Genomic DNA, 24548 nt, shown 5'->3' on the forward strand with positions numbered 1-24548 from the left:
GGAGTCCGAGGGAACTCTGACTCCACGGTGTGGGACAGGAAGGATCTCGGCAGATGCTGAGGATGTAGAATAGGCTATAGGCCTGCTTCCTGCCTCCTTCAAAAACCATGCCTCCTCCCTCCCCCCCCCCACTGTGAAATGGGAGAACTCTGAAGTGTGATCTACTAAATTTAGGATTCTTAACAACTAAAGAGGCTTACAAGTACAACCCATGAGAATGATTCCTTTGTGGTAGTGTTTTGTTTTTAATGAAAGACCAATCTTTGTGGTTTCCATAATAGAGCATGTTTTCCCCGTGGCTGTCTCTAGCCCGGGCTCCTGCTAATATGATGGCTGAGTGTTTGGAGGAGAGTTTCTTCACACATTAAGATTCAGACAAGTTTGGTACAAATAGAACTTGTCAAAAAAAAAATCAGCACAACATGCAACTGTCTCATACTGTTCCATTCCAGTTACCCTAAGAAAGGTAATAGTTTAGGACATGTTATATGAAAGAGAGTTGAACATGATTCCTATATCCCCAGAGAAATGGAAATATAAGACCAGGTTCTCCTCATACCCTGAGGCATTATTAAGGAAGTGGTCCACAGGCCTGGCTCGGAAAGACCTTTGTCAATGAAGTTCTTTGAAAGACCTGGTATGTGACCCATCACTCAGAACTCCTAATGTGACTCCTGCCTAGTCTGTGTCCTGAGAGAGTAGCTCATCGTTGGTGAGAGTCCAGGGAGTGTGGTATGGGGCTGTTGCTTTAGAAGTATGTTGTCAGAGGGAATATGAGGCTGGAGGAGGAGGAGGAGATACCCACATGTTGTTCTTCTGGGTAAGCTCTCCTCTACGCATCCTTTAGTCTCTTCAAGAATAAGCTTCTTGGGCCGGGAATTTGGCCTAGTGTAGAGTGCTTGCCTAGCACACACGAAGACCCGGGTTCGATTCCTTGGAAAATCCAAGAACAGTGCTCAGGCCCTGAGTTCAAGCCCAGGACTGGCAAAAAGAAAAAAAAAATAATAAGCTTCTTAAGGTATTTGCTGGAGGAGTGAGTGTCCTGCCCTAGTTCTCCTTCCTTCCAGTAGAATGAGCCAACAAGAGGGGAGGTGGAACCTTTCATGCAGGTCTTATAAACAGGTCTGTGCGTTAGAGTAGGGTCAGGCCATTCTGTGATCACACATGGCCTGGGCCTTGGCACCAGTGAGACCTTTAGGTCTTGTGAGACCACTTCGTATTGGGTGCTAAGTTAGATGTGGACTGCCTGGGGATGATCACCAGGGCTGAGCTCTGGAGACAAGTCAGGGCAGACCCAGAGACAGATGCTTTGCACACAGGGCCCTGCAGGCCTGGGGTCTTACCATTGTCATCTCTACAAACCTTTTGGCACTCAATAAGTGTTGAAAGCCTACCTACCTGCCTTGTACCAAGCCCCGTTCTAAACTGTAGAGGAAGGCTCCCGCTCTTGCAGCAACAGTCGCAAAAAGGAGCTGTTGTTTAATAAACAAGCCAACAAGGTAACTATACTGGTTGTAAGTTTGGGGACTGACATAAAGGGGATGCGATGGAAAGTTACAGGGAAAGGCCATATGGTAGGGAAGGATCTCTGCGAAAGGCATTTGAGCCAAGACTTAAGGATAGAAGGGCTGAGATTAGCGACGACAGGAAGAGCATCCCAGACAGAGGGAACACAGCGTCACAGGAGAGGCAAATATAAAAAGCCTTGGCATGCTGAGTGTGGAACAGCAAGGGGGTGGCCAGAGTGAAGTGGAAGAATGATTGGATAGGCTCGGAGAGCAGCTCCCAGCATGTCACCAGCCTTGAGCAGTCAGGACTTGCTGACTTTGTGAAGCACGGGTGAGGAATGACATTCAGGACCACTGCCATCTTGTTTGTAATCGATTAAAAAACAAATTACATCCATGTGGACCTAGGTAAATAACTTTAGGTTCATTATAGGCATACACAGCAGTTATGACCTCTGAGCCATATCTGTACTGCTATGGAAGGATTTGCAGCATGTTCAAAGTGAAAAGTTTTAAAACCAAGACTCTAAAAGTGTGTCATAGATGGGGGCTAGAGCTGTGCTCGGACAGAGCATGTGCACAGCCCAGGCACTACAGAAAATAGGAAAGATACTACAAATATTACAAATGTGTTTTTATTTTTATTTTATTTTTGTGGTGGGGGGGTGGTAGGTCATGGAGCTTGAACTCGGCCTGGGCGCTGTCTCCGAGCTGTTCAGCTCAAGGCTACTGCCCTAACCTTGAGCCCAGCCCCACTTCCCATTTTCTAGAGGTTAATTGGAGATAAGAGTCTCAGGTCCTCTTGTGCCCGGACTGGCTTTGAACCTTGATCCTCAGATTTCAGCCTCCTGCGTAGCTAGGATTACAAGTGTGAGCCATAGCGCCCACAAATGTGTTTTTAAAGGAGATGTAGATGGGGTTGTGGGACAAGACTGTCCTTGAGATGGAGATTGAAAGGATTGAGCTTCATGGCGAGCCTGAACAAGAAAAAGCAAGACCCCATCTCAAAAAAAGCAGCGAGGCGTGGTGATGCATACGTCTTATCCCCAGCTGTGTGTAAAGTGTAGGTAGATAGGAAGATTGAAATCCAAGCCAGTCTCCAGTACTGGCCAAAACAAAGACCATGTCCATACATATTCAATAGCCTGTGCACAGAACACCAGGTGAAGGATGCACAAGGTCATGGTAAAGGGTTGCATCTAGGCAGAGGAGCTGGGACACAGGGAGACCGGGATGGAAAGGAGAATGACCAGCATTTTTTCAGACAAGCTTGGTACAAATAGAACTTGTCAAAAAAAAAAAACCAGCACAACGTGCAACTGTCTCATACTGTTCCATTCCAGTTACCCTAAGAAAGGTAATAGTTTAGGACATGTTATATGAAAGACAGCGGAACATGATTCCTATATCCCCAGAGAAATGGAAATATAAGACCAGGTTCTCCTCATACCCTGAGGCATTATTAAGGAAGTGGTCCACAGGCCTGGCTCGGAAAGACCTTTGTCAATGAAGTTCTTTGAAAGACCTGGTATGTGACCCATCACTCAGAACTCCTAATGTGACTCTTGCCTAGTCTGTGTCCTGAGAGAGTAGCTCATCGTTGGTGAGAGTCCAGGGAGTGTGGTATAAGAGTTTTACTGTGTGCCTGCATTGCGCACTCAGCAAAATAGACATGGTGTCTTCATGGTGGTTTCTTCAGTCGTGGTGTGGAAGGATGGAGGAGGAAAGGAGTGGGAGCAGAGGGTCCATTAGAGAAGGCTCTGGTGATAGTCCAGTGCGAGTTGGTACCGGCTGACTCATGAAGTTGGTCCCTGGGATAAGAAGCAGAACCCACTGGCCTTGGCGCAGCAATTTATATCCCATACTGACATTGCTCATCCCTGGGGGTTTAGAAAAGACTCGTGCAGCAGTGGTGACACTGGGCTTCTTCTAGGTACTAAAAGCCTCAGCATTCCAGCAGAGAGGTAGTACATGGCCGTGGACACGGTACATTGTCCACATGCATTTGAATGAGTTAATGGCTATTGGAAACAGTCACATTGAGTACCACTTGTTTTCTGCTTGCTTTGCAGAGAGATGCCAAGGGCCAGTACCTGTTTGACCTCCTTTGCCACCACCTGAACCTCCTTGAGAAAGACTATTTTGGAATCCGCTTTGTGGACCCAGATAAGCAACGGGTAAGTTCAAAATTCAAAGCCCAAGTGGAGCACAGGATAATAACTCGATGAGCCTGAAGCCTTGAACTGAGCATAGCCTCAGGTACTGGGCCAGCCAGACCCTGAACTTGGATGTCATTGCTCAAAGTTATACACAGCCTTACTCCAACTGGAAGGCACCTGAGTGAGAACTGTCAAACACTAGAAGCCTGGCATTTTATACATGCCAAATGGTGACTTCAAGAGCTTCAGTGATTCACCCCCCCCAAAAAAAGTTGCATCCTTGCACAGCAGAGGCCTACCCCTTAGTTGTAGACCTTAATATGAGGGAACAAAGAGTGTTTCTCTCCCTGGTACCAGGAAGTTCAGTGTCTTCCCCACTTTGGGTGCTTAGTAGAAAATGAAAATGGCTGGGCCGGGAGTTTGGCCTAGTGGTTAGTGTTTGCCTAGCATGCATGAAGACCCGGGTTCAATTCCTCGGTACCACATATAGAAAAAAGCCACAAGTGGTGCTGAGGTTCAAGTGGTAGAGCTTTAGCCTTGAGAAAGTCCAAGGACAGTGCTCAGGCCCTGAGCTCAAGCCCAGGACTGGCAAAAAAAAAAAAAAGAAAATGAAAATGGTACACTGGCTTTTACAGATGGTATTTGATATGCCCTTTCTTGCTTTAAAAAGAAAATTTAGGGCCGGGAGTTTGGCCTAGTGATTATAGTGCTTGCCTGGCATGCAAGAAGACCCAGGTTCGATTCCTTGGTACCACATTTATAGAAAAAGCCAGAAGTGGTGCTGAGGCTCAAGTGGTAGAGCTCTAGCCTTGAGAAAGTCCAAGGACAGTGCTCAGGCCCTGAGCTCAAGCCCAGGACTGGCAAAAAAAAAAATAAAATAAAATAAAAAGAAAGTCTGGGGGCCGGGAAGGTGGCCTAGTAGTAGAGTGCTTGCGCGAAGACCTGGGTTTGAGTCCTCAGTACCATACATACATAGAAAAAGCCAGAAGTGGTGCTGTGGCTTAAGTGGTAGAGCTCTAATCTTAAGAAAGCCCAAGGACAGTGCCCAGGCCCTGAGTTCAAGCCCCAGGACTGGCTCAAAAACAAAAAAGTCTAGTGACCCCCAAGATGTCTTCAGCTCCCAAAAGATGGTAGTGTTAGAACTAAAAAGGGCAGAGTATGTCCTGTTGGTTCTTTGCCAATGAAGTCAGAATTTACTTGAGGAAAGTCAGTGTCTGTAATACTTGTAATGCGGAAGGAGCTAGAAGGAAGCAAAGAGACGGAAGGCAGGGAGATAAACCTTGGGCAGTGTCTGCTTTCTGCCCATCACTGCAGGGAGCACGCCAGGCTCTTCCAGCTGCCAAGAGCTTCACATACGTTACTTTTTGTAGCCCTTAAAACTGATGATGACTATCCGTAATCGCAACGCCCATTCCTGAGATGAGTCAAGTCCCCGGGAGGCTGAGTAGTTTGCTCAGTCAAGTTAGTGGCACAGGCAGTGTGGAGCTGTCTGGCTCCTGAGCTAAAAGTCTCCCCTGGCCTGCTCTGAAAGTAGTCTCGATGTGCCTCCCAAGGGAGGGCCAGAGAGCCAAGGCCTGAGAGAGAGTTGGAGGGAAAGGGACCCATGAGAAGAGTTGCTCTAAATCTGCTGGGTCATAGTAAAGATGGAGAAGGGATCCTGTTTCCCTAGGCTATAAAATAAACCTACACATGCATACCGCTTCCTGCCCCCTCCTCTCCCTCCCCTGCTGCTGCTCCAAGGGTGTCTGAAGCCAGCATTCATATCCACTTTCCACTTCTGCTTGCTCGGTTCTGTGTCTGCCCTAAGGAGCCACCTCTCCCTCTTCCCCACTGTTCTCAACTCAGAACCATAGCCTCTGCTCTCTCTCCGACCCCTGAGTCTCAAGATTAGCCCTTTACCCAAGCACAGGCAGAAGCCCTGCTCCCTGAACCTTCTTCCTCTCTCCTGATCACTTTTCCCATGGCCAGATTATCAGCTTGCTGGTGACTCTGGGGCCCACCTTTAGCTAGGTAGATGTATAAAACAACCGTGGTCATCATGATATTCTTGGGGCCCTCTCAAACATTTCTCTGTTGGACCCCTGAAGTCCCTGACAAGCTGTCAGTGCTTTCACTCTCTTCCCAGCCTCCTCCAGCCTCGGCCGTCCCTTGAGTTCACTGCAGTGCAAAGGAGAAAGGCTTTTGCCTTATCTCCAGCGATGGCCTTTTTGTCATTCAGCTCCATCAGTCCTCTACTGATATTGCGCCTCCATCTTGCCTTTTCATTTGTCTTCCTTTTTACTTCTAATGTCTAAGGGTGTTCTGCTCACTGAGTTCCTGCCACTTGCTGTGTTTCCCCTCCCTCTGCCCAATGCTGGTGTGCTTAACCAGGCTTCCTCCACCTGCCCAGGCACAGCCTGGGACCCCAGTTGTTTCCATGCAATTTCATCCCTCGCCTGGGCTTCCCTGCGAAGCAGAGCTGTGGTGGGCCATGTAATGTGAGAAGGACCTCTTAACCACATTGAGTGGCTGTAATGAGTTGCCAGCCTCGTGGGAACTCAGATCAGAGGAAGCAAGAGAGCAGAATGTCAGCCCAGATTATCCATGTGGAGCAGACGGAAGAACTGGCTCTTAGTGGGTCCATTAGCTGCATGACCCACGGTCCAGCCCAGAAGGTGAGAGCTGGGAATCAAGGGAGGCCAGGATGCTGTCTGCACGTCCTTGGCTGCTTTCCCGCCACTGGGAAGACACTGCCAAAGCATCACACTAAATGGAAGTCGCCAGGGAAGAAGGAGAGTGGATCTAAGTCCCTTTGTCCATTCGAAAGAAAGTTGTTGAACATGCACTACAGACCAGCAAGAATTTTCCTGCCCTCATAGAAATTTCTTCTAGTGGCTTTACTTCCAGGCAACCAAGCCCCAAATAATGGGAGTTTTAACTCACTGCAAATTGGCAAAAGTACCTGCCTTGCATTCGAAGAGACAGACATCAATAACAGAGGTGATGAAGATTCAAGAAATGATGGAGGTTCAAGAAGCAGATACAGGATGGTCTCCTTGCTTTCTCACCCCGGACATGAGTACTGCCTTCAGACTGAGAGTGTGACACAAGTGGTAAAGCACTTGATTAGCAAGCACAAGGCCCTGAGTTCCAACCTCAGTACTGGAGGGGGAAACATTGCTATTATGCACTGCCTCTATAAAAATTCAAGAGGAACAGGAATCTGTCCCTTACATTGGTTAGGATTATCTTTTATTATGGTGATACTGGGATTTGAACTACTAGATAAGTATTCTACTACTTGTGCCAGTTAAAGTTAATTATCTTAGAAAACTAAGACAAGCCATCCTTGTATGCCAAGAAGTCCTGAGTTGGTGTTCTCTAGCAGTAAGGTTGGTGGCATGTTATTCAAACAAAAATGGAATTATATGCCAGCCATCTCTGCCTTCTGTCCACTTACGAAGTTTTCTTTTGTCAGTACATTAAACAGTTGAGACCAATGGTCTGAATCCCAATTCCTTTTCAAATTATATATACCATATATTATGTTTACATTATGTATTATATAATATATACTACATATGTGCAGATAACACATTTTACATATCAAGCATACTTAATGTATATATTCCACAGTTATACTATACTTAACCATAGCATACATATTCATCATCTCCCTACTCAAGCCAGGTGGGCCTTTGTCCCCACTCCACATCCATATACTACCATCCATACCTACTGGCACTCCAGAAACAGGGCCCAGAACTTTGACACCCTGCTGTAGAAAGCAGCATTCCCCAAGAAGCCTAGAAATGGCCTCTGAAGCTGGAACTATTCCCCTCTTCACAGCTGGTGCATGGGAGCTTGTTTGAAAAAAATCCTACCACGGGCCAGGAGTTTGACCTAGTGGTAGAGTGCTGGCCTAGCATGCACAAAGATCTGGGTTCAGTTCCTCGGTTACCACATTTAAAAAAAAAGCCGGAAGTGGTACTGAGGCTAAAGTGATAGAGCTCTAGCCTTGAGAAAATCCAAGGACAATGCTCAGGCCCTGAGCTCAAGCCCAAGATTGGCAAAAAAAAAAAAAAAAATCCTATCACCCTTCGCAATCCAAGCCTGTATTTTACAAACTTGGGGCCTCTTTTAGCCTAGGCTCCAATCTGTGGAGTGATGTAAGTGGCCTGGAAACATGTTGGACTTGACAATCATTCTCATCAGTGTTCTCATGTCCTGCGTTCTCTGTTTCAGCACTGGTTGGAGTTCACCAAATCTGTGGTGAAACAGCTGAGATGTAAGTATGCAGGTGCACGCTCAAGCTCTGCCCTGGGGAGAGTGGGACGAAGCCTGGCTGAGTTAACAAGTCTTGGTTGTAATTTTCCATTATTCTCCATGTGGGGATTTTCTATTGGCAATCCAGAGTCCGGGGCGGGGGGGGGGGGCCAAGTTTCTGCATGACCATCTTCTGGAAGAGGATCTCCCCTGATGAACACCTCTTTTCTCTGCAGCTCAGCCTCCATTCACCATGTGCTTCCGTGTGAAATTTTACCCTGCAGATCCTGCTGCCCTGAAAGAAGAAATAACCAGGTAAGGATGAACACTCTCCCCGCCAGCTGCAAAGGTTGAAGGAAAGAACAGGGAAGGGGGCATGGGCCCTTCTCAGAATGTCTGCTTTAGAAACTCCTGGCTCTTAGGCAAGGAACTCTTCTCAAAACACCCTACTTCTATATTCCATTTCCACATGCTTTCGGCAGTGGAAGTAGACACACTTTTTCTCTTACCTGTGATGGGCCTTCTATGGACATTTTTGGAGAAGACAGTGTTGATGCTTAGTTTGAGGGTTGAAAATACACTCCAGTGGCCTAATACATATATGCTTAGGAGAATCGTAAGTGTGATAGGGAGGCACTGGAAATTCTAAACTCAGTGGATAAACTCTGAAGTATTACTGGATCAGGTCTGTGATCAATTCTTTAGGGTAGGGCAAGCAGCTGTGTGCATGAATCCAATCTCATCCAGCCCCACTGGAGAGTCAGAGCCTCTGTGCTCACATCCATCCTGCAGGAGAGGGCAGTGAATAATAGCTTCCAAGCCTCTCAGGGTTTTGGATATCTGAGCCAAAATCACCCCATCTTACCTTAAGGATTTCGAAGTTCAGCGGGGTGCTGATGGCTCAGGTCTATAGTACTTTGGAGGCTGAGATCTGAGGATCACAGCCCATACAGCCCAGGCTGAAAATCCAGTCCATGAGACGCTTACCACTAATGAACCACCAAAAAAGCCAAAAGTGGAACTCAAATGGTAGAAATGAGAAAAAGAAAAAAAAAAAAGCTCACCAATAGTACCAGGCCCTGCATGCATTCAAGCCCCTGTATTGGCACAGAGAAAGAAGGAAGGAAGGAAGGAAGGAAGGGAGGGAGGGAGGGAGGGAGGGAGGGAGGGAGGGAGGGAGGAAGGAAGGAAGGAAGGAAGGAAGGAAGGAAGGAAGGAAGGAAAGGGAAAAGGAAAGAAGGAAGAAAGAAAGAAAGAGAGAGAAAGAGGGGCCGGGAGTTTGGCCTAGTGGTAGAGTGCTTGCCTAGCATGCACGAAGACCCAGGTTCGATTCCTCAGTACCACATACATAGAAAAAAGCCAGAAGTGTTGCTGAGGCTCAAGTGGTAGAGCTCTAGCCTTGAGAAAGTCCAAGGACAGTGCTCAGGCCCTGAGTTCAAGCAAAAAAAAAAAAAAAGAAAGAAAGAAAGGGAAAAGGAAGGAAGGAAGGAAAATTTAGAGATGACTGCATGTCCTATAAGACCTTAAGGTCTACTTCAGGATCCTAAACTGCTTAGAAAAGAAAGGTAGAGGGAAGGACAGAAGAAAGGAGGGAAAGGAGAGACAAAGGGAAGGAAAGGAGGAAATGGTATTGTTTTCACTTCCATTTTGAGGAGCATGTTAGTGGCTTTACACAAGACAAAAAGAGCAGCATGTGGGCCGGGAGTTTGGCCTAATGGTAGAATGCTTTCCTAGCATGCACAAAGACCCAAGTTCCATTCCTCAGTACCACATACATAGAAAAGCCAGAAGCGGTGGTGTGGCTCAGGTGGTAGAGCTCTACCCTTGACAAAGCCCAAGAGTAGTAGTGCTTAGGCCCTGAGTTCAAGCTCCAGGACCGGCAAAAAAAAAAAAAGAGCAGGGAAATCAGAAAATGAAGGGTAAAACAAAAAAGGAAGCCAGGTATGATGGCTCATGTGGCTCACGCCGGTAATCTTAGCCACACAGGAGGCTGAGATCTGAGGATCAAGGTTCAAAGCCAGCCCAGGCACAAAAGGACCTGAGACTCTTATCTCCAATTAACCTCTAGAAAATGAGAAATGGGGCTTGGCTCAAGGATAGCGTGGTAGCCTTGAGCTGAAGAGGTCAGGTACAGTGCCCATGCCCAGGGGTAGGGCAGTAGCCTTGAGCTGAGCTCAGGGTCAGCTCTGTTTTTATTGAAAGCCTAGCCCCAGCCCCACCATTGCCTGACTCTGCTTTCTAGAACAACAATAGGGCTGACAGAACTCAGACATAGGACTTTCTAATAGCCATCTTCACCTTTAGCAACTGTTAATACAATTTTCTAAATCAAATGTCACTATCTTATATAAAGACCCTCCTACCCAAGAAACAGTGTAGACCTGAGAGCTTGGGTCCAATGTTACTACTTGTCTGTGAGATTGGGACATAGTATATTTAACCCCTCTGGCCTTTGGACATGTCATGGCGAACAATAATGCCTACTTCTTAGAATTATTGGGTCGATGACCGCTTCTTGACACATGCACAAACCCCAGGAAACCCTGCACTGAGCAAAGGCTCAGTGTATTCATGCTCTCTGCCAGACTGATTACACGGCCCATGTAAGTCCAGCATCGGGACCACGGCCAGGCCTACACATCCAGGACACTGGCGAGTGTACAAGCTCCTCTCCCACTCGCCTGCATCCCTGCTAACCACCTTGGACAATTTCCTCTTGGGCTTCTTTCCTCAGTGTGCAGTTTCCCAGTCAAATGAACCCCAGGCTGTCTGGGTCATTTTCTAGTTTCTGTACGTCCCTGCACCCTAGAGTATTCTATGAGGCACCATCATTCTCATTTGCATCCTGACTGATCTTCACAGAGTGTAGACCTGCCCCTTCCTCACTCAGTACCCATCATTCCTTCCTGGCTTGGAGCCTTTCATCCCATCTTGCTGCCAGACTAATTTAGTTGTCTGAGTGTTTTTTCCCTGGCAATATTGGTCCTAAGTTTCACTGCCATTCCTGTAAAGCCAGGCAGAGAGAAGGGGACAAAGTAGGGAATACAGAACAGTGCTTCAATTTATCTCTTGGATTCTTCCCAGAGGATAAATTTAGTTTCTGAATCCTGGTTAATTTCCTTTGTCATTTTTTTTTAAGTAATAGATTTTCTTGTCTAGGCTAGAGACGACAGAAAAGGGGGAATTGGACAGCAGACTGAGCTTTTCATAAGCATTGCATGTACATGAATAATCAAGTGCCAGAAAGAAACCCAGTGCCAGTAGAGTCCTATCTTACCTGGGGGCAGCGTGTCTACATTAATGGGCAGAGTGAACTTGAATCCTTCAATGAACCTCTATGATGCTTAGCTTAGGCTAAAGCTGGCTAAATGGTAAGCTTTCTTCAGAAAAGGACTAGGTAGGATTTTAGGTTTCTGAGGCCATATGGTCCCTGTCTCTACTACTCATTTCTGTCACAGCAGTGTGAAAGCACTCGCAGACAATACATAAATGAATGAACAAAGCTGTGTTCCAATCAATTTTCATTTCACTGAAAAGTATGGCAGTAGGCCCTGAAATCAGAAAGACCTGGATTCCATTCCCAGGTTGTTCTTTAGCTATGTGACAGGCAAGCAACGGTAGCTGTAAATACTCTTCTATTAGACAGGAACCAATATGGTTCCTGTAGTCACCTCAGCTGTGCAGAGGGAATGAGAAAGTGCTAATGAAACAGTTAGTGCCATAGAGGGGCACCCAGCATGTTCTCCATAACTGTGAGCTATTGTTCTTATTTTTGCCATTTATCATCTCCCTCCTCACCCTGAATGTAAGAGTAGGGCCACTGTTCTGTTTCCAGCAGCTGTAAAGTGCCTGGAATACATAGTAAAATCTCAGAGGTGGATGGATAGATGAAGGATGGATGGATGGGTGGGTGGGCTAGGCACAGGATACATAGACTCATTAGGGGAAATTTAAGCGTGGTGCTGGTGGTTGACACCTGTAATCCTAGCTATTCAGAAGGCTGAGATCCGAGGATTGTAGTTCAAAGCTAGCCAGAGCAGAAAAGTCTGCAAGACTCTTATCACGAATGAGCCCCCAAATAGCTGGAAGTGGGGCTGCAACTCAAATGACAGCACCAGCCTTGAGCAAGAGAGCTAAGGGACAGTGCCAGACCCTGACTACAACCCCCAGGACTGGCAGAGGAAGGAAAGGAATGAGGGAAGGAAAAGGAAGGAAGGAAGAAGAGAATGAGGGAGGGAACACAGAGGCACTGGAAGCCACTGAGGCAGAAAATGGAGGCAAATCGCACACAGCTCTCTCCCTTGCAGCTGTGTGAGGGTCCTTTCCTGAGTTTCTTTCTTGTCCTCCGTAGGCTGCTTTGACTGTTCAGGATGCTCCTCCCTTTTTGCCTCTCTGTGCCATGGTGTTGCTAAAGAATGTTCTGTGCCCTTGCCTCTGAATTCCTGCACTGTCCCATCACCAGAATAGCCTTGTGTCCCCTCTGCATCACTTGAGACCCCGGCATGCATGCATCCATAGATGCCTGGTCGCGCAGGCAGCATGTGTCCCCATGGAGGGTCATCAGAGGATCCCGTGGCGCGCTTCTAAGCCAGGAGTTTCTGACCTGCTTCTGGAGGGGAAGGGAGAAGCCACTGTCCAGATTCATGTCATTCTTTGAAATAATACATAGTCCATTACGACCGTCCCTTGATTCTGGGCAGCCAAGCTGGAGAGATGCAGGGATTCAGGCCCAGGAAGTAAACAGTAAGGAATAAGGGCCAAAGGTTTACATCCACCTCCTGCCAAGGCCGGCGGAAGGCAGAAGTCAGAACAGTGAGGCAGAGAAGTGCCGCTTGCTCTCTCCCACACACCATGTGGCATCTCACGGTGGGAAGCAGGATGAAGACAAGCTGGGTTTGGTGGGTTCGTCTTAATCATTCACTCTGTGGGATGTCTGTTTTCCATTGGCTTTTCTTGGCAAACACTGGGGAAGAGTGAGTTTGGTGGAAGGAAAAAGAATTGAGTCAAGGCCTGCTGAAATGCTAAGCTTGTCTGTGGCTTGAGGAGGCCATCCATTCCAGTGTGCTTACCAGGTGCATTGAACAATGGACCATGCTGCCTTTTGGGTTTGAGGTTGTTTGGGTGCCGTGGCTTGGTTCCAGAGCCTTGCCCATGCCAGGCAAGTGTTCTGTTCTAGCCGCAGTTCAGGACAGTGCTTCTGTAATTTCATACAGACTTGCATGCATGCATACACACGTACATATGTGTATACATACGTGTATGTATGGATGTGTGTGTAGTGGTATTAGGATTTGAACGCAGGGGCTCGAGCCACACCCTCCCAGCATAAACTTTAATCTGCACACAGGTCACCTTGGGAATCTTGTTAACAGGAACGAGCATAGGGTGGATCTGATAGTGTCCAGAATCTCAGCTCCCCAGTAGTGCGGGCACCACAGATATGCTGAGTACACTTTGAAGAGCAAGGTCTCAAGGGAGAAGGCTGTATGCTTTCTTCAGTTCTGTTCACCAATTTCTGGCATCTCTAAGCCCCAAGTTCTCAGTCATCTGCTAGTGTCTCTCCTGACTCTGACCTTGAACTTGCCTTTTCAGCAGTCCTCTTTTCTCTTTGGTCATTTTTACATGATCAGGTAGACATGGAATCCTATGTTGTATTCTTCATGCTAAAAACAGAAGCAATAGAAAACTCGGATTGTCACAGGAGGGCCCAATTTCTCAGTTCAGACTGGTGGAATTTTGCCACATTTCCATTACTCACACAGGGTTGTGATCCTTACCTGCGTTTGTCTGGCAAAGGAAATGAGCATGTATTTTCTCAGTGTTTGTGCAAGGGCAGAAACCCAGAGGCAGCTTAAGTGGGTGATTCCACTCAGGGTCAGTCTGGAGGTTGGCTATGTAGCCATAGTCCCGAGGTCTGATTAACCTCCAAGATGGCGCTGCTGGCTCTGCTCCTTATTGTATGGACCTTTCTACAGGGCAGTGTAAGCATTCTCAAGCAGGGCGAGTGAGTGTCCATGGGAAAGAGAATGGAGAGGAAGGTGTGGTGATTCAATGGCCTGGTCTCAGAAGCCAGAAACTATGACTTCTGTGCTGTTCTGTGGTTAGAACCGAGTCACTGATTCCCAAGCCCACGCTCAAAGCACAAGTATAAAACGAGGAGTATAAGATCTGTGAACATACTCAATGTGTTCTATTTTTATGTTTTTGGGCAGCCCTGGGGTTTAAATCTTAAGAGCTTTGGGCTCAGAGCCCAAAGGAAAGCCCACAGCTGAAGGGAGGTCCACTTTGCCCATCTCTGATGACACTGGTTTCCTTTCGTGCCCTGGACTGAACTAGTGCTTGCTTTCTTGACCCCAGGTGGTGGGGTGGCGGGGTGGCAGGTGGAGGAGGGGCACTGCCACCACCAGGAAGCATCAGGTCTGGGCTGAGGAGACTGACAGGCTGTTTTGAATTGAACTTCAAACCAATTCAGAGCAAAGTACTTAAAGGAGCCTCCAGAGAAATGGAAAATGTATTTGTTCTACTCCATGAGGGTTTTTTTTTTTTAATGTAACAAAAAATGTCCTGACAAAAATCTTGATAGGCTTAGATTACATATTTATGTCTTTAAAATAAAGAAAGAAATGCCTTCTAGCTCCTTCTATGTTTTCTCTCCAGGTATTTAGTCTTCCTGCAGATCAAAAGGGATCTGTACCACGGCCGCCTCCTCTGTAAAACGTCTGATGCTGCCTTGTTAGCAGCTTATATCCTTCAAGGTAATGATTTTTGACAGGATAAATGTGCTTTCCATGCAGAGTACTGATTACATTACTTCACTTCTCACACGTGACTACCTCACGGATCTAGACAGTATCTAACTTGAGGCCAAGTCCAGGTTCACGGTTTCTGCTGCCACTCCCTGGAGCCAGGAAGGCCCAGAACCACTGAGGAGTAACCTGTATAGAAGGTCTTGGGGGTGGGAGTGTGGCTTCATGGTGAAGTGCTCGCCTAGCATGCACAAAGCCCTGGGTTTGAGTCCTCCGTACCATATACACAGAAAAATCCCAAAGTGGTGCTGTGGCTCAAGTGGTAGAGCTCTATCATTGAGAAAGCCCAAGGGAAGTACCCAGGCCCTGAGTTCAAAAAAAAAGGAAGGTTTTATAGCCAGCCTCCTTATGAAATTTATTTCTTTTTCAAGGCTACCAACCCTACCCCTTGAGTCACACCACCACTTACAGTTTTATAGTGATTAATTGGAGATAAGAGTCTCTCTGTCTTCAGTTCCCAGGCTGACTTTGAATCTCGATCCTCAGATCTCAGCCTCCTGAGGAGCTCATATTACAGATGTGAGCCACTGCACCCGGCCCCTTATGTCTTTCTGACTGAAGATTTGCCTTGAGCCTTTGGCTGATACTGTTCTGAGATTCTGGAAAGAAATCAGAACCTCTTTTCCTGTCTTCTTAAGGAAATCTCCAAGATGTGAAGCATCCTGGAACTCTGGAAACTATTTTTAAAGACCTTTCAGGGGCCAGGAGTTTGGCCTAGTGGTAGAGTGCTTGCCTAGCACGCACAAAGACCCAGGTTCGATTCCTCGGTACCACATGCATAGAAAAAGGCAGAATTGGTGCTGTGGCTCAAGTGGCAGAGTGCCAGCTTTGAGGAAAAAGCCCAAGGACAGTGCTCAAGCCCCGAGTTCAAGCCCCAAGCCCCAGGACTGGCAAAAAATTAAAATAAAGACCTTTCAGCCCCCACTTTTCAGTGTTAAAAGTGTTTACTAACAAGCACATCTTCTAATGTGCTAATAAGAGTTGAACTTCACACAGTCAGTACCCAGACCGAAACAAAAAGAAAAAAGACATCAGAGAGATCTATGGACTTAATGAACCATCCAGCTACTCAAGTGTCCCTGCTTAGACTTCTCTTGCTCCTTAGGCCTGAAACTGTCATTACCACTGTAGACCATAGCACCATAACCCCAAGCTCCCATCAAAGCATCAGAACTCTTGATTAGAAATCTGTGAACTCCTAGAAGTGCTGGCTGGAAGGAAAGATAGCACAACTGTGATAAAGAATGTAAGTCAGGCCAGGCGTGGTGCCTGTAATCCTCGCTACTCAGGAGGCTGAGATCTGATTATCAAAGTTCAAAACCAGCCCAGGCACAAAAGGACCTGAGACTCTCCAGTTAACCTCTAGAAAATGAGAAGTGGGACTTGGCTCAAGGGTAGAGTGGTAGCCTTGTACTGAAGAGCTCAGGGACAACACCCAGGCTGAGCTCAAGCTCCATGACCTACCAAAAAAGAAAAAAGTTAAGAAATGTAAGTCAGACCCTTGCCATTTTGATTTCTGAGACTTGTTGTCAACCATCAGTGAAATAGAGACTAGCAAGAGCTTGCCAGAGATGTCCCATTCCTTTTCAAAGAGAAAACAGATTGTAAACTCAGACCTTGCCTTGGGTTCCACCCTGATAATTACACTGAATTATTCCTTTCCTGTTTTTCCTTAAATTTAAAAAAAAAAATGGGCCAGGTACCAGTAGCTATTATTCTAGCTACTGAGATCTGAGGATTGGTAGGACTGGTATTTGAAGCCAGCGTGGGCAGGAAAGCCTTCAGTTATCTACCAAAAATCTCAAAGTGGGGCTATATCTCAGATGGCAGAGTGCAAGCCTTGGACAAAAAAAAAAAAAAAAAAAAACTCAGGGACAGTGCCCAGGCCCTGAGTTCAACCCCCAGAGCCAGCACCAAAAAAAAAAAAAAAATAAAGTCAGGGTCAGACATTTCTGTTTTCTATTTGTTGCTTTCTAATAAAATCAAAAGAAATTACTCCAAGTTTTAAGCTCATCTCATATGTTCAGGAAAACCTTCAGTCTCTTGTTAAACAACTGACATTCCCAAGTCATTTGAAGATAGATTTTTTTTGTGATTGTGGTGGTTGCTTTAATATTTTGATGAAATAAGAGAGTCCTGGCTCCTGGCCAGCGTGTGTGGCCCGCAGCCCCCCAGAGTTTGCTGATCTGAGGTGAACTTGGGGCATGGCCAGAGCACAGAGCCCCACCCTAGTAGACACTGAGAATTCAGCCTCAGAACTTAATGCTCCAAGCCCAGAGCCCTTCTGGTCCTGCTCTCCAGGCCTCTGAGGGACCCAACACCTGGGCAGCCCTCCATGAGTATTCAAGTCTTCTCATTTGGACTGAAAGTCGAATCGTGGCACATTCAGCAACTTGCCTTGGCCCCCGCTGAAATACTCACTAGGAGATTTCAATGTCCGACCTGTTTTCTTGTTCAAGCTCACACATACCGTATTACTGCCAGGCTCACTTCTCATGTGGCTATAAAGGGCCGAGAGCTGCAGAAAGGCCTCTGCTCTTTTATTGCGAATTTACTTGTGGTGTCCTCAAGACCCAGGGTCAGTCCTCCTGTCTCTACTTGGACTTGATGTCAACCCAAGTGTCAACACCTGTGCGGGTAAAGACTCGGAGTGCTCCTAAGAGGCCAGCCTGGGGCCCGGCAGAGCCTACTCCGTGCTCTTTCCAAGTCATCAGGCATGTGCTTTGTGCATGCTTTGGCCCCTGCTCGGTGTGTTAATCTCCTGCTGCTTTGCCAGTGACAGTTTGCCTGTCTGCCTAATTGTTTTCTCCTTCCTTTCTGTTAAAAGCGGAGATTGGAGATTATGACCCTGGAAAACACCCTGAAGGCTACAGCTCCAAATTCCAGTTCTTTCCAAAGCATTCTGAGAAACTAGAAAGGAAAATTGCTGAGATTCACAAGACAGAACTCAGGTACGTGGCACTGGCTCCAGGCCCAGGCCCCAGCATGCACAGCTGTGCAAACTCTGCTCTCTGGATAGTGCTACTGACACAGTGACACCCCCCATTCCTGACCCTGGGGCTCCAGGAACAGCCCACCCTTCAGCCGAGCGGTTTGGGAAAATGAAAGGAGTTGGCCTTTGAAAGGTATTGGCTTCACTTGATAAGAAGCATGAACTAAGGGAAGGGAAAGGCGAAAGAGAGGAGAAGTGGACGGGGGAAGGGAAGGAAGAAAAGAAATTGAATGGGGATGTAAAAAGAAGGTTGGCCTACAAACTGACCGTGACAGTCACAGGTAGCACCTCATGGGACCCCCATCCCCAGCTCATAGCTGTAGGGGGCGCACCAGGGTTCTGTGGTTTGGGGGCTATGTCTTCACCCTGACAGGATGTAGAGAAATAGCCTCAAGTATGGAGCTTTGCCCTTCTCAGCATCTTTTTTTTTCCAGTGAATCTGAATCATGGGACTGAACTCAGGGCCTAGGCGCTATCCCTGAGCTGTTTTGCTCAAGACTAGTGCTCTACCACTTGGAGCCGCAGCTCCACTTCTGGTTTTCTGGTGGGTAATTGCAGATTTCCCTGCCTGGGCTGAGTCTGAACTGCCATCCTCAGATCTCTGCCTCCTGAGTAGCTAGGATTACAAGTACGAGCTACCAGAGCTGGCTTCTCAGCATCTCTTAGTTTGCCCAGAGTGTGACAGCCAATAAAACAGCATTAGTGTGGCTTCACACCAGTATGAGAGATTTCTTCAAAGGCTGATTTTGAAAAGCAGGAGGAGGATTTCTGGGCTCCCTTTTATGTACCACACTGGAGCAACTAATGAACTGTGAAGAGAAAAGACACATGTGAAGTGTTGTAAAGAAACCAAATGTTATGTGTGCGTGGGGTTTTTTTGTTTTATTTATTTTTGGTCAGTTGAAGGGCTTGAACCCAGGACCTGAGCACTATCCCTGAGCTGTGCTCAAGGCTGGCACTCTACCACTTGAGCCACAGTGCCACTTCTGGCTTTTTCTGTGACTAATTATAGATAAGCGTCTCACAGACTTTCCTGCCTGAGCCGGCTTTGAACCTTAATCCTTAGATCTTAGCCTCCTGAGTGGCTAGGGATTACAGGTGTGAGCTTCCGGCTCGGCATGTTATTTCATTGTAGTACTGGGGCTTGAATGCAGGGCTTTGTGCCTGCCAGCTCTGCACTCAGGCCATGCTTCCAACCTTTTCTTTTGTCATTTTTCCTATGGGATCTCGTGTCTTCTTTGGGACCAGCCTCAGCCAGCAGTCCTCCTATCTATATAGGACTCCTACATAGCTGCTACTGTACCGTACCTCATCACACCTATGGTTAACCTGGGGTCTGACTTTTTTTTTCCTTAAGCTAGCCACAAATCTCCTGATCTCTGCCCCTTCCCCCTCGCTTCTCCCTCATTCCAGGATTACAGGCAGAAGCTACCATATGTACTCAGATTTAATCTTTTAAATCTCTAAAATGTCTGTGTATTTGCTATCCTAAGGCAGGACTGTTCTGAGCCGACTAGTCAATTTTAAGGTAGATTCTTCCCCAACCAGGCCCTTCTCCAAATCCATTCAACTTCAGAGATTTTACCAACACATAGGAACCAAAACCCCCTCATCCTTTGCATCGCTAACCCCCTCGCCCTTTGCATCGCTACCCATGGGAAGTAACAGGAGAGGCTGCCGACCCTCCAGAGAGATGGAGACGTCTGTAGGAAGTGGCATTTCCCTCCCTGTGCAGTTGCAGCCTGCCGGTTCTCTACAGCAGCTTTAGGGAAATAGTGACCCCTTGTGGTGAACATTAGGACAAACCCAGTCCTGTGTGGGATTACACGGTTCATTCAGAGGGGTGTGCAGGGAGTATCTCAGGAAATGTTTGGAGCCGTCTTCCAGGGAATCCCCAAAGAAATGATGCCTGTGTTGAGGGTCCTGAAGCCAGGACCAGCCCTTCCAGACCACATATGAAGAAGCCTCAGACCTTTCTCAGTCCTAGTTTTTGCGCAGAATGCCATCCTCTTCTTTATGCTTTCCATACAGCTAGGGTGACAAGCTCACACCACAACACTCAGCCATTGACTGAGATGGAATCTTACACATTTTTGCCAGGTTGGCCTCGAACCACTATTCTCTTGACCTCTGCCTCCCAAGTAGCTGCAATGGCAGATGGGTAGCTAGGACCACCATCTCCATGCCTGTCTCCCTAAGCACTTTTGTTTTCATACTAGGGTTTGAACTTAGTGTCTTAAACATGTTAGGCAGGAACTCTGCCACTGAGCCATGCCTGTAACACTGTTTTTGCCAGCTGGTTTGGGGGGGGATGTATTGTCAGTCGTGTGACTTGAACTTACGGCCTGGCTGCTGTCCTTGAGCTCAAGGCTAACGCTCTAACACTTGGAACCACAGCGCCACTTCCGGCTTTCTAGAGCTGAATTGAAGATGAGTCCACGCTGACTTCAAACCACGATCCTCGGATCTCAACCTAGGATTACAGGTGTGAGCTACCAGCATCTGGCTCGGCTGGTTGTTTTTGAGATATGGTCTCACTTCCTGACCAGGCATCTATCAGGACTGTGGTCTCCCTATTTGGGCTCCTTGTTGGAGCCAAGATGCCAGGTAGACCATAGCCAGATTCTACCACTGAAAAAAGGTCTCAGGGATTTTTGTGCTCCTGCTGGCTTCACACTGCGACCCTGTCATTCTCAGGCTCCCAAGTAGCTATGGTCAGCGTTGGCTGACCCCGAGCTCTTCCTCCTGCAGCGTTTAACTCGGAGGAGCTGTGGAAACAGGAAACCCCGAGGTCATCTCACTTTCTTCTCTTTATTTCAGTGGCCAAACACCAGCAACGTCAGAGCTGAACTTCTTAAGAAAAGCACAAACACTGGAGACATATGGAGTGGATCCTCACCCGTGTAAGGTAAGACCCCGCCATCATGGGGAAGGACAGTGCGCCAGTGCCAAGAGACTCCCTGCGGTGTGTGCAGACGGCCTTCCCAGTGACAGACGCCAGGGGGAATGTCCCCTGTGGGAATCGCTGGACTCAGTACTACATGACTTTATGGCCCCACCTCAAGGCCAGGGCCCAGGCGGAGTGAGCCTACATTACGAGTCAACCCCACTTGCGCAGCCCTGGTAATTCAGTGGGAAGGAGAGGGCGGATGTGGAGGTTCCTCCTTTCCTGGGTTTACTGACTGCCAGGGTACGAGGCACCCAGAGCCTCCGGGCATGCGGAATTCCACTCTGCACCTGTGAGGGTAAGGCAGGAACCAGCCTGGAAGCTGTTACCACCCCACACCCCCAAAAAAAGAACCCCACCTGTGCCTGCCATTTCAGAGATGAGCGGAGGCGGCCCTCTGCTTCAACAGCACCAACTGTCAGTTCTGGAGGTTGAAGGTGCTTCCTTCTCGGGGCCTCCCCGCCTGGCCTGAGCCTGTCCTCCCTGCTTGTTCATGTCAGCTTTTTGTGATCTGCAGGTCACAAGAGAAGTCCTCAAGACCCCCATCTCAGCCAGTGGTTGGCTGTGGTGGTATAAGCCTGTGACCCCGGCTCTGGGGGAAGCAGGGAGGCTGGGTGCAGTAGTGACAGGAGGAGGAGATGGAGGCCCCCGCCAGCCCAGGTAGAAAGCAAGCCCCTCGCTTGAAAATAAGCAGTGCTGGAGGCGCTGGAGACGCGCTTTCCGGCTGGCTCGCTTCCATGCAAGTGCCGAGGCAAGGCCCTGAGTTCAATCCTCAGGACAGGGGAAAAAAGAAAACGAGACAAAGCACTCGCAGCATTCCCCTGGGCTCCTTGCTGACGGTGTTGGCGTTCTTGTCCAGACCGGCATTTTCTCTGAGACTTGCAAATACTGGCCCTCGAGCCCCTGCTCATCCCCACATCGCCGCCAGCAGCCGCCAGCACCGTGCGGGCACCACAGGACCGACGGACTTCTATTTGCATAGCTTCCCAAGCCACTGCCCTGTGTAATAGCTATTGTCCAGCAGGGGACCTCAGAAGAGTGAGCACAGTGTGGGGGGGACAGCTGGCTCCAATCCCGCTCTCCCCCCAAAGCCTTCGGAGGCTTCTGAGCCCCGGCATCGTCATCCGTGACTAAGTGCACGCATCCAGTTGCCTTGACGCTGCCTGAGTTCCTCCATCATCGGGCACAGAGAGGCTGAAGAGCTGGGTGGCGCATTCATACCGGCATGCGTGCCCATTCCTGCTGGGCCCGGCCCCACGTCTGTCAAACCCACAGCAGCAACCTCTGCAAGAGGACGGGAGGAAGGGAGGAAGGGAGGGAGGAAGGGAGGAAGGGAGGGAGGAGGGGGTGGATGGAGGGAGGGACGTAGCAAACATATGGCAGGCCTTCCACGACAGGCTCTGTGGAGGCCTTCTGTGTTCGTTCTTGTGGAAGCCCCAGCCAGCATTCCCTGTTTCATAGACAAGAAGGCTGGTCTTCTGGGAGGCCATGAGTGGCAGAACAAGAATGTGAACTCAGGTCACCTCCCATTGTTAAGTAGCCATGTTGGAAAAAAGCCCCCAGACACTTGCTTTGGGTTTGAGATGGGAGTGGTCTTCTTATTGGGCTTTGGATGGTATGTTCTGGGGGCTCTGGGCCCACCTCAGCTCTGCTTCTCAGACCCTGCCATGTTCCCTTAGCCCTCCCAGGCCCCTAGAGCAGTCGGGAGCCTTTACTCTTCTTAAGTGGGCACTCCTCTTAATGTTGCTACAAGGAACACGGAAATAAGCTGAAGCACCCAGTGTCATAAATACTGATGATTTCTATTAACAGAGCGGCAATTACTGGGCCCAGGGAATCTGGGACACACAGCCCCAGGGAGAAGAGAAGAGAGGAATCGTTCTGATAATTAAATGAGAGCAGAGCAACGCTTGGGCGAGGCTTTCTTCTTAAGAAGCTGCTGTTTATCCCATGCACACCAGAGTCCTTGTCTGGTCTTTAGGACCAGGAGACGCTCCCACAAACACTGAGTACTAATACCCAGGTACTAATACCCAAATTCCAGACTCGCACAGGCTGCCCTGTCTGGCCTCTACTCTCCTTGCTGCAGGGGGGAATGAGGCCCGTTGCTGCCCTGTTTCACCCCCTGGCCCTGATTCTTCTCCAACCTCAGGATCCAAGCTGGCTTTGAAGCTGGATGCCAGCTCAGGTCTCCTGTAGCTTGGCGCTGTCGCCCACTGATGGGGGACCATGGAGTAGCTGCCCCTTCACAGATACCGAGACAGCTGGTCTCAGCACTGTCCTTTTTCAGTTACTTCCCTCTGTAGAGATGGCATTTATTTAGGAGCTGAGCTGACACAGGCCTCTAATTTTTACATTCATCATATGAAAATGTAATATAGGAACTAGAGGTATGGTTCAAGTGGTAGAGCATCAGCCATGATCCAAAAAGCTGAGCAAGAATGCAAGACTCTCAGCTCCAGTTAACCACTAGAAAAGAGGAAGTGGTGCTGTGTGGATCAAGGGGTAGGGTGGTAGCCTTGGGCTGAAGAGCTCAGGGACAGCACCCAGGCCCAGAGGTTAAGTCCCATGACCCACCAAAAACAACAACATAAAGCTGGATGTGGGATGTGGGGTTGCTTTTAGCCCTAGTTACTCTGGAGACTGAAGCAGAAAGATTGAAAGTTTAAGAACAGCTTGAGTGCCAAGCACTAGTGGCTCACGTCTGTAATCCTAGCTACTCAGGAGGCTGAGATCTGAGGATCCTGGTTCAAAGCCAGCCCAGGTACTAAAGACCATGAGACTCTTATCTCCAACTAACCAGAAGTGGTGAGGTGGCTCAAGGGTAGGATGATAGCCTTGAGCTGAAGAACTCAGGGACAGCATCCAGGCCCAGAGTTCAAGCCCCACAACCGACAAAAAAAGAAAAGGCCAGGTATAGCACTGCAGCTCAGTTGGTAGAATGCTAGCCTTGAGCACAAAGAGGCTCAAGGATAATACCCAGTCCCTGAGTTCAAACCCCAGGAAAATTCCCTCTGAAATGATGATGATGTCGATGTACTGCATATACCAGTTGATGTTTGCTCTGTATAGACAAGGAGAAAATTGGTTTCGACAGGATATGGTTTAAAACACAAAACAAAACTGCACTGCTTCTTCTTCTACCCCTAAAATAGAAGGGAACTGGTGGGCACCGGGCAGAGGGAGCCAGATGGTCCCACTTCAGGGCCTTGCTTCCCAAAGCCCTTTCTCTGGGCAGAATAACAGTGCTGGGGTGAGCCTGGGATGGATGAGTGTGTGCAGGGCACAGTGGTGTCCTTGTGAGCATGTGACCAACGCCAGTCTGTCTCCAACCAAATGGCCTTGTACTAGCAGTAAGGCATTTGGGTCAGATGGCAGTAGTTTTCCAGGTATGTGTCATCCTCCTGTTACAAATGAGGAAAGTGAGTTCTGAAGAAGTTGAGCTGGTCACAGAGCACATACGAGTCAACACTGGGCTGGGAATGTGGCCTGGTGGTAGAGAGCCTGCCTAGCATGTATGAAGCCCTGGGTTCAATTCCTCACTACCACATTCACAGAAAAAGCCGGAGGTGGCGCTGTGACTCAAGTGGTGGGGTGCCAGCCTTAAGCAAAAGAAACTCAGGGACAGTGCCCAGGGCCTGGTAAAAAAAAGAAAAAAAGAAAAAGTCTGCACTGGAGCTCTTTAGGAGACGCCTTGTCAGCCGTGCTCCCATGTGAGATCTGAGGAGAGCGGCTGTGGGAAGGCCCTTCCCGTACAGTGAATGCAGGTGGAGGCTGGTGGAACAAGACCCCAGCCCTGGAGCCCAGGGGCGAAGGCACTGGGGTTATAAGCATGAGCCACCATGCCCAGCACTGTAAGTCTATCTGGTGTCATTGTGATCTACTAGCTTA

At 48.3% G+C, this 24548-nt stretch overlaps 1 protein-coding gene across 8 annotated transcripts in view; it reads left to right on the top strand.

Annotated features, from left to right (window-relative positions):
- The window catches only part of Frmd5 (FERM domain containing 5), a 252087-nt gene that overhangs the window by 213627 nt on the left and 13912 nt on the right, over window positions 1-24548 (top strand). For all 8 annotated transcript variants that reach the window (XM_090318463.1, XM_090318462.1, XM_090318465.1 and 5 more), the window contains 6 exons: window positions 3581-3685; window positions 7892-7934; window positions 8149-8227; window positions 14570-14667; window positions 17546-17669; window positions 20531-20618. In XM_090318463.1, coding sequence (XP_090174589.1) covers window positions 8166-8227; window positions 14570-14667; window positions 17546-17669; window positions 20531-20618 — 372 coding nt within the window. In that variant the 5' untranslated portion in view covers window positions 3581-3685; window positions 7892-7934; window positions 8149-8165. The remainder of the gene's footprint in view (window positions 1-3580; window positions 3686-7891; window positions 7935-8148; window positions 8228-14569; window positions 14668-17545; window positions 17670-20530; window positions 20619-24548) is intronic.

The sequence above is a fragment of the Megascapheus bottae genome, chromosome 25 (genome assembly GCF_031878675.1).
Source record: "Megascapheus bottae isolate mThoBot1 chromosome 25, mThoBot2.hap1, whole genome shotgun sequence".
NCBI lineage: Eukaryota > Metazoa > Chordata > Mammalia > Rodentia > Geomyidae > Megascapheus > Megascapheus bottae.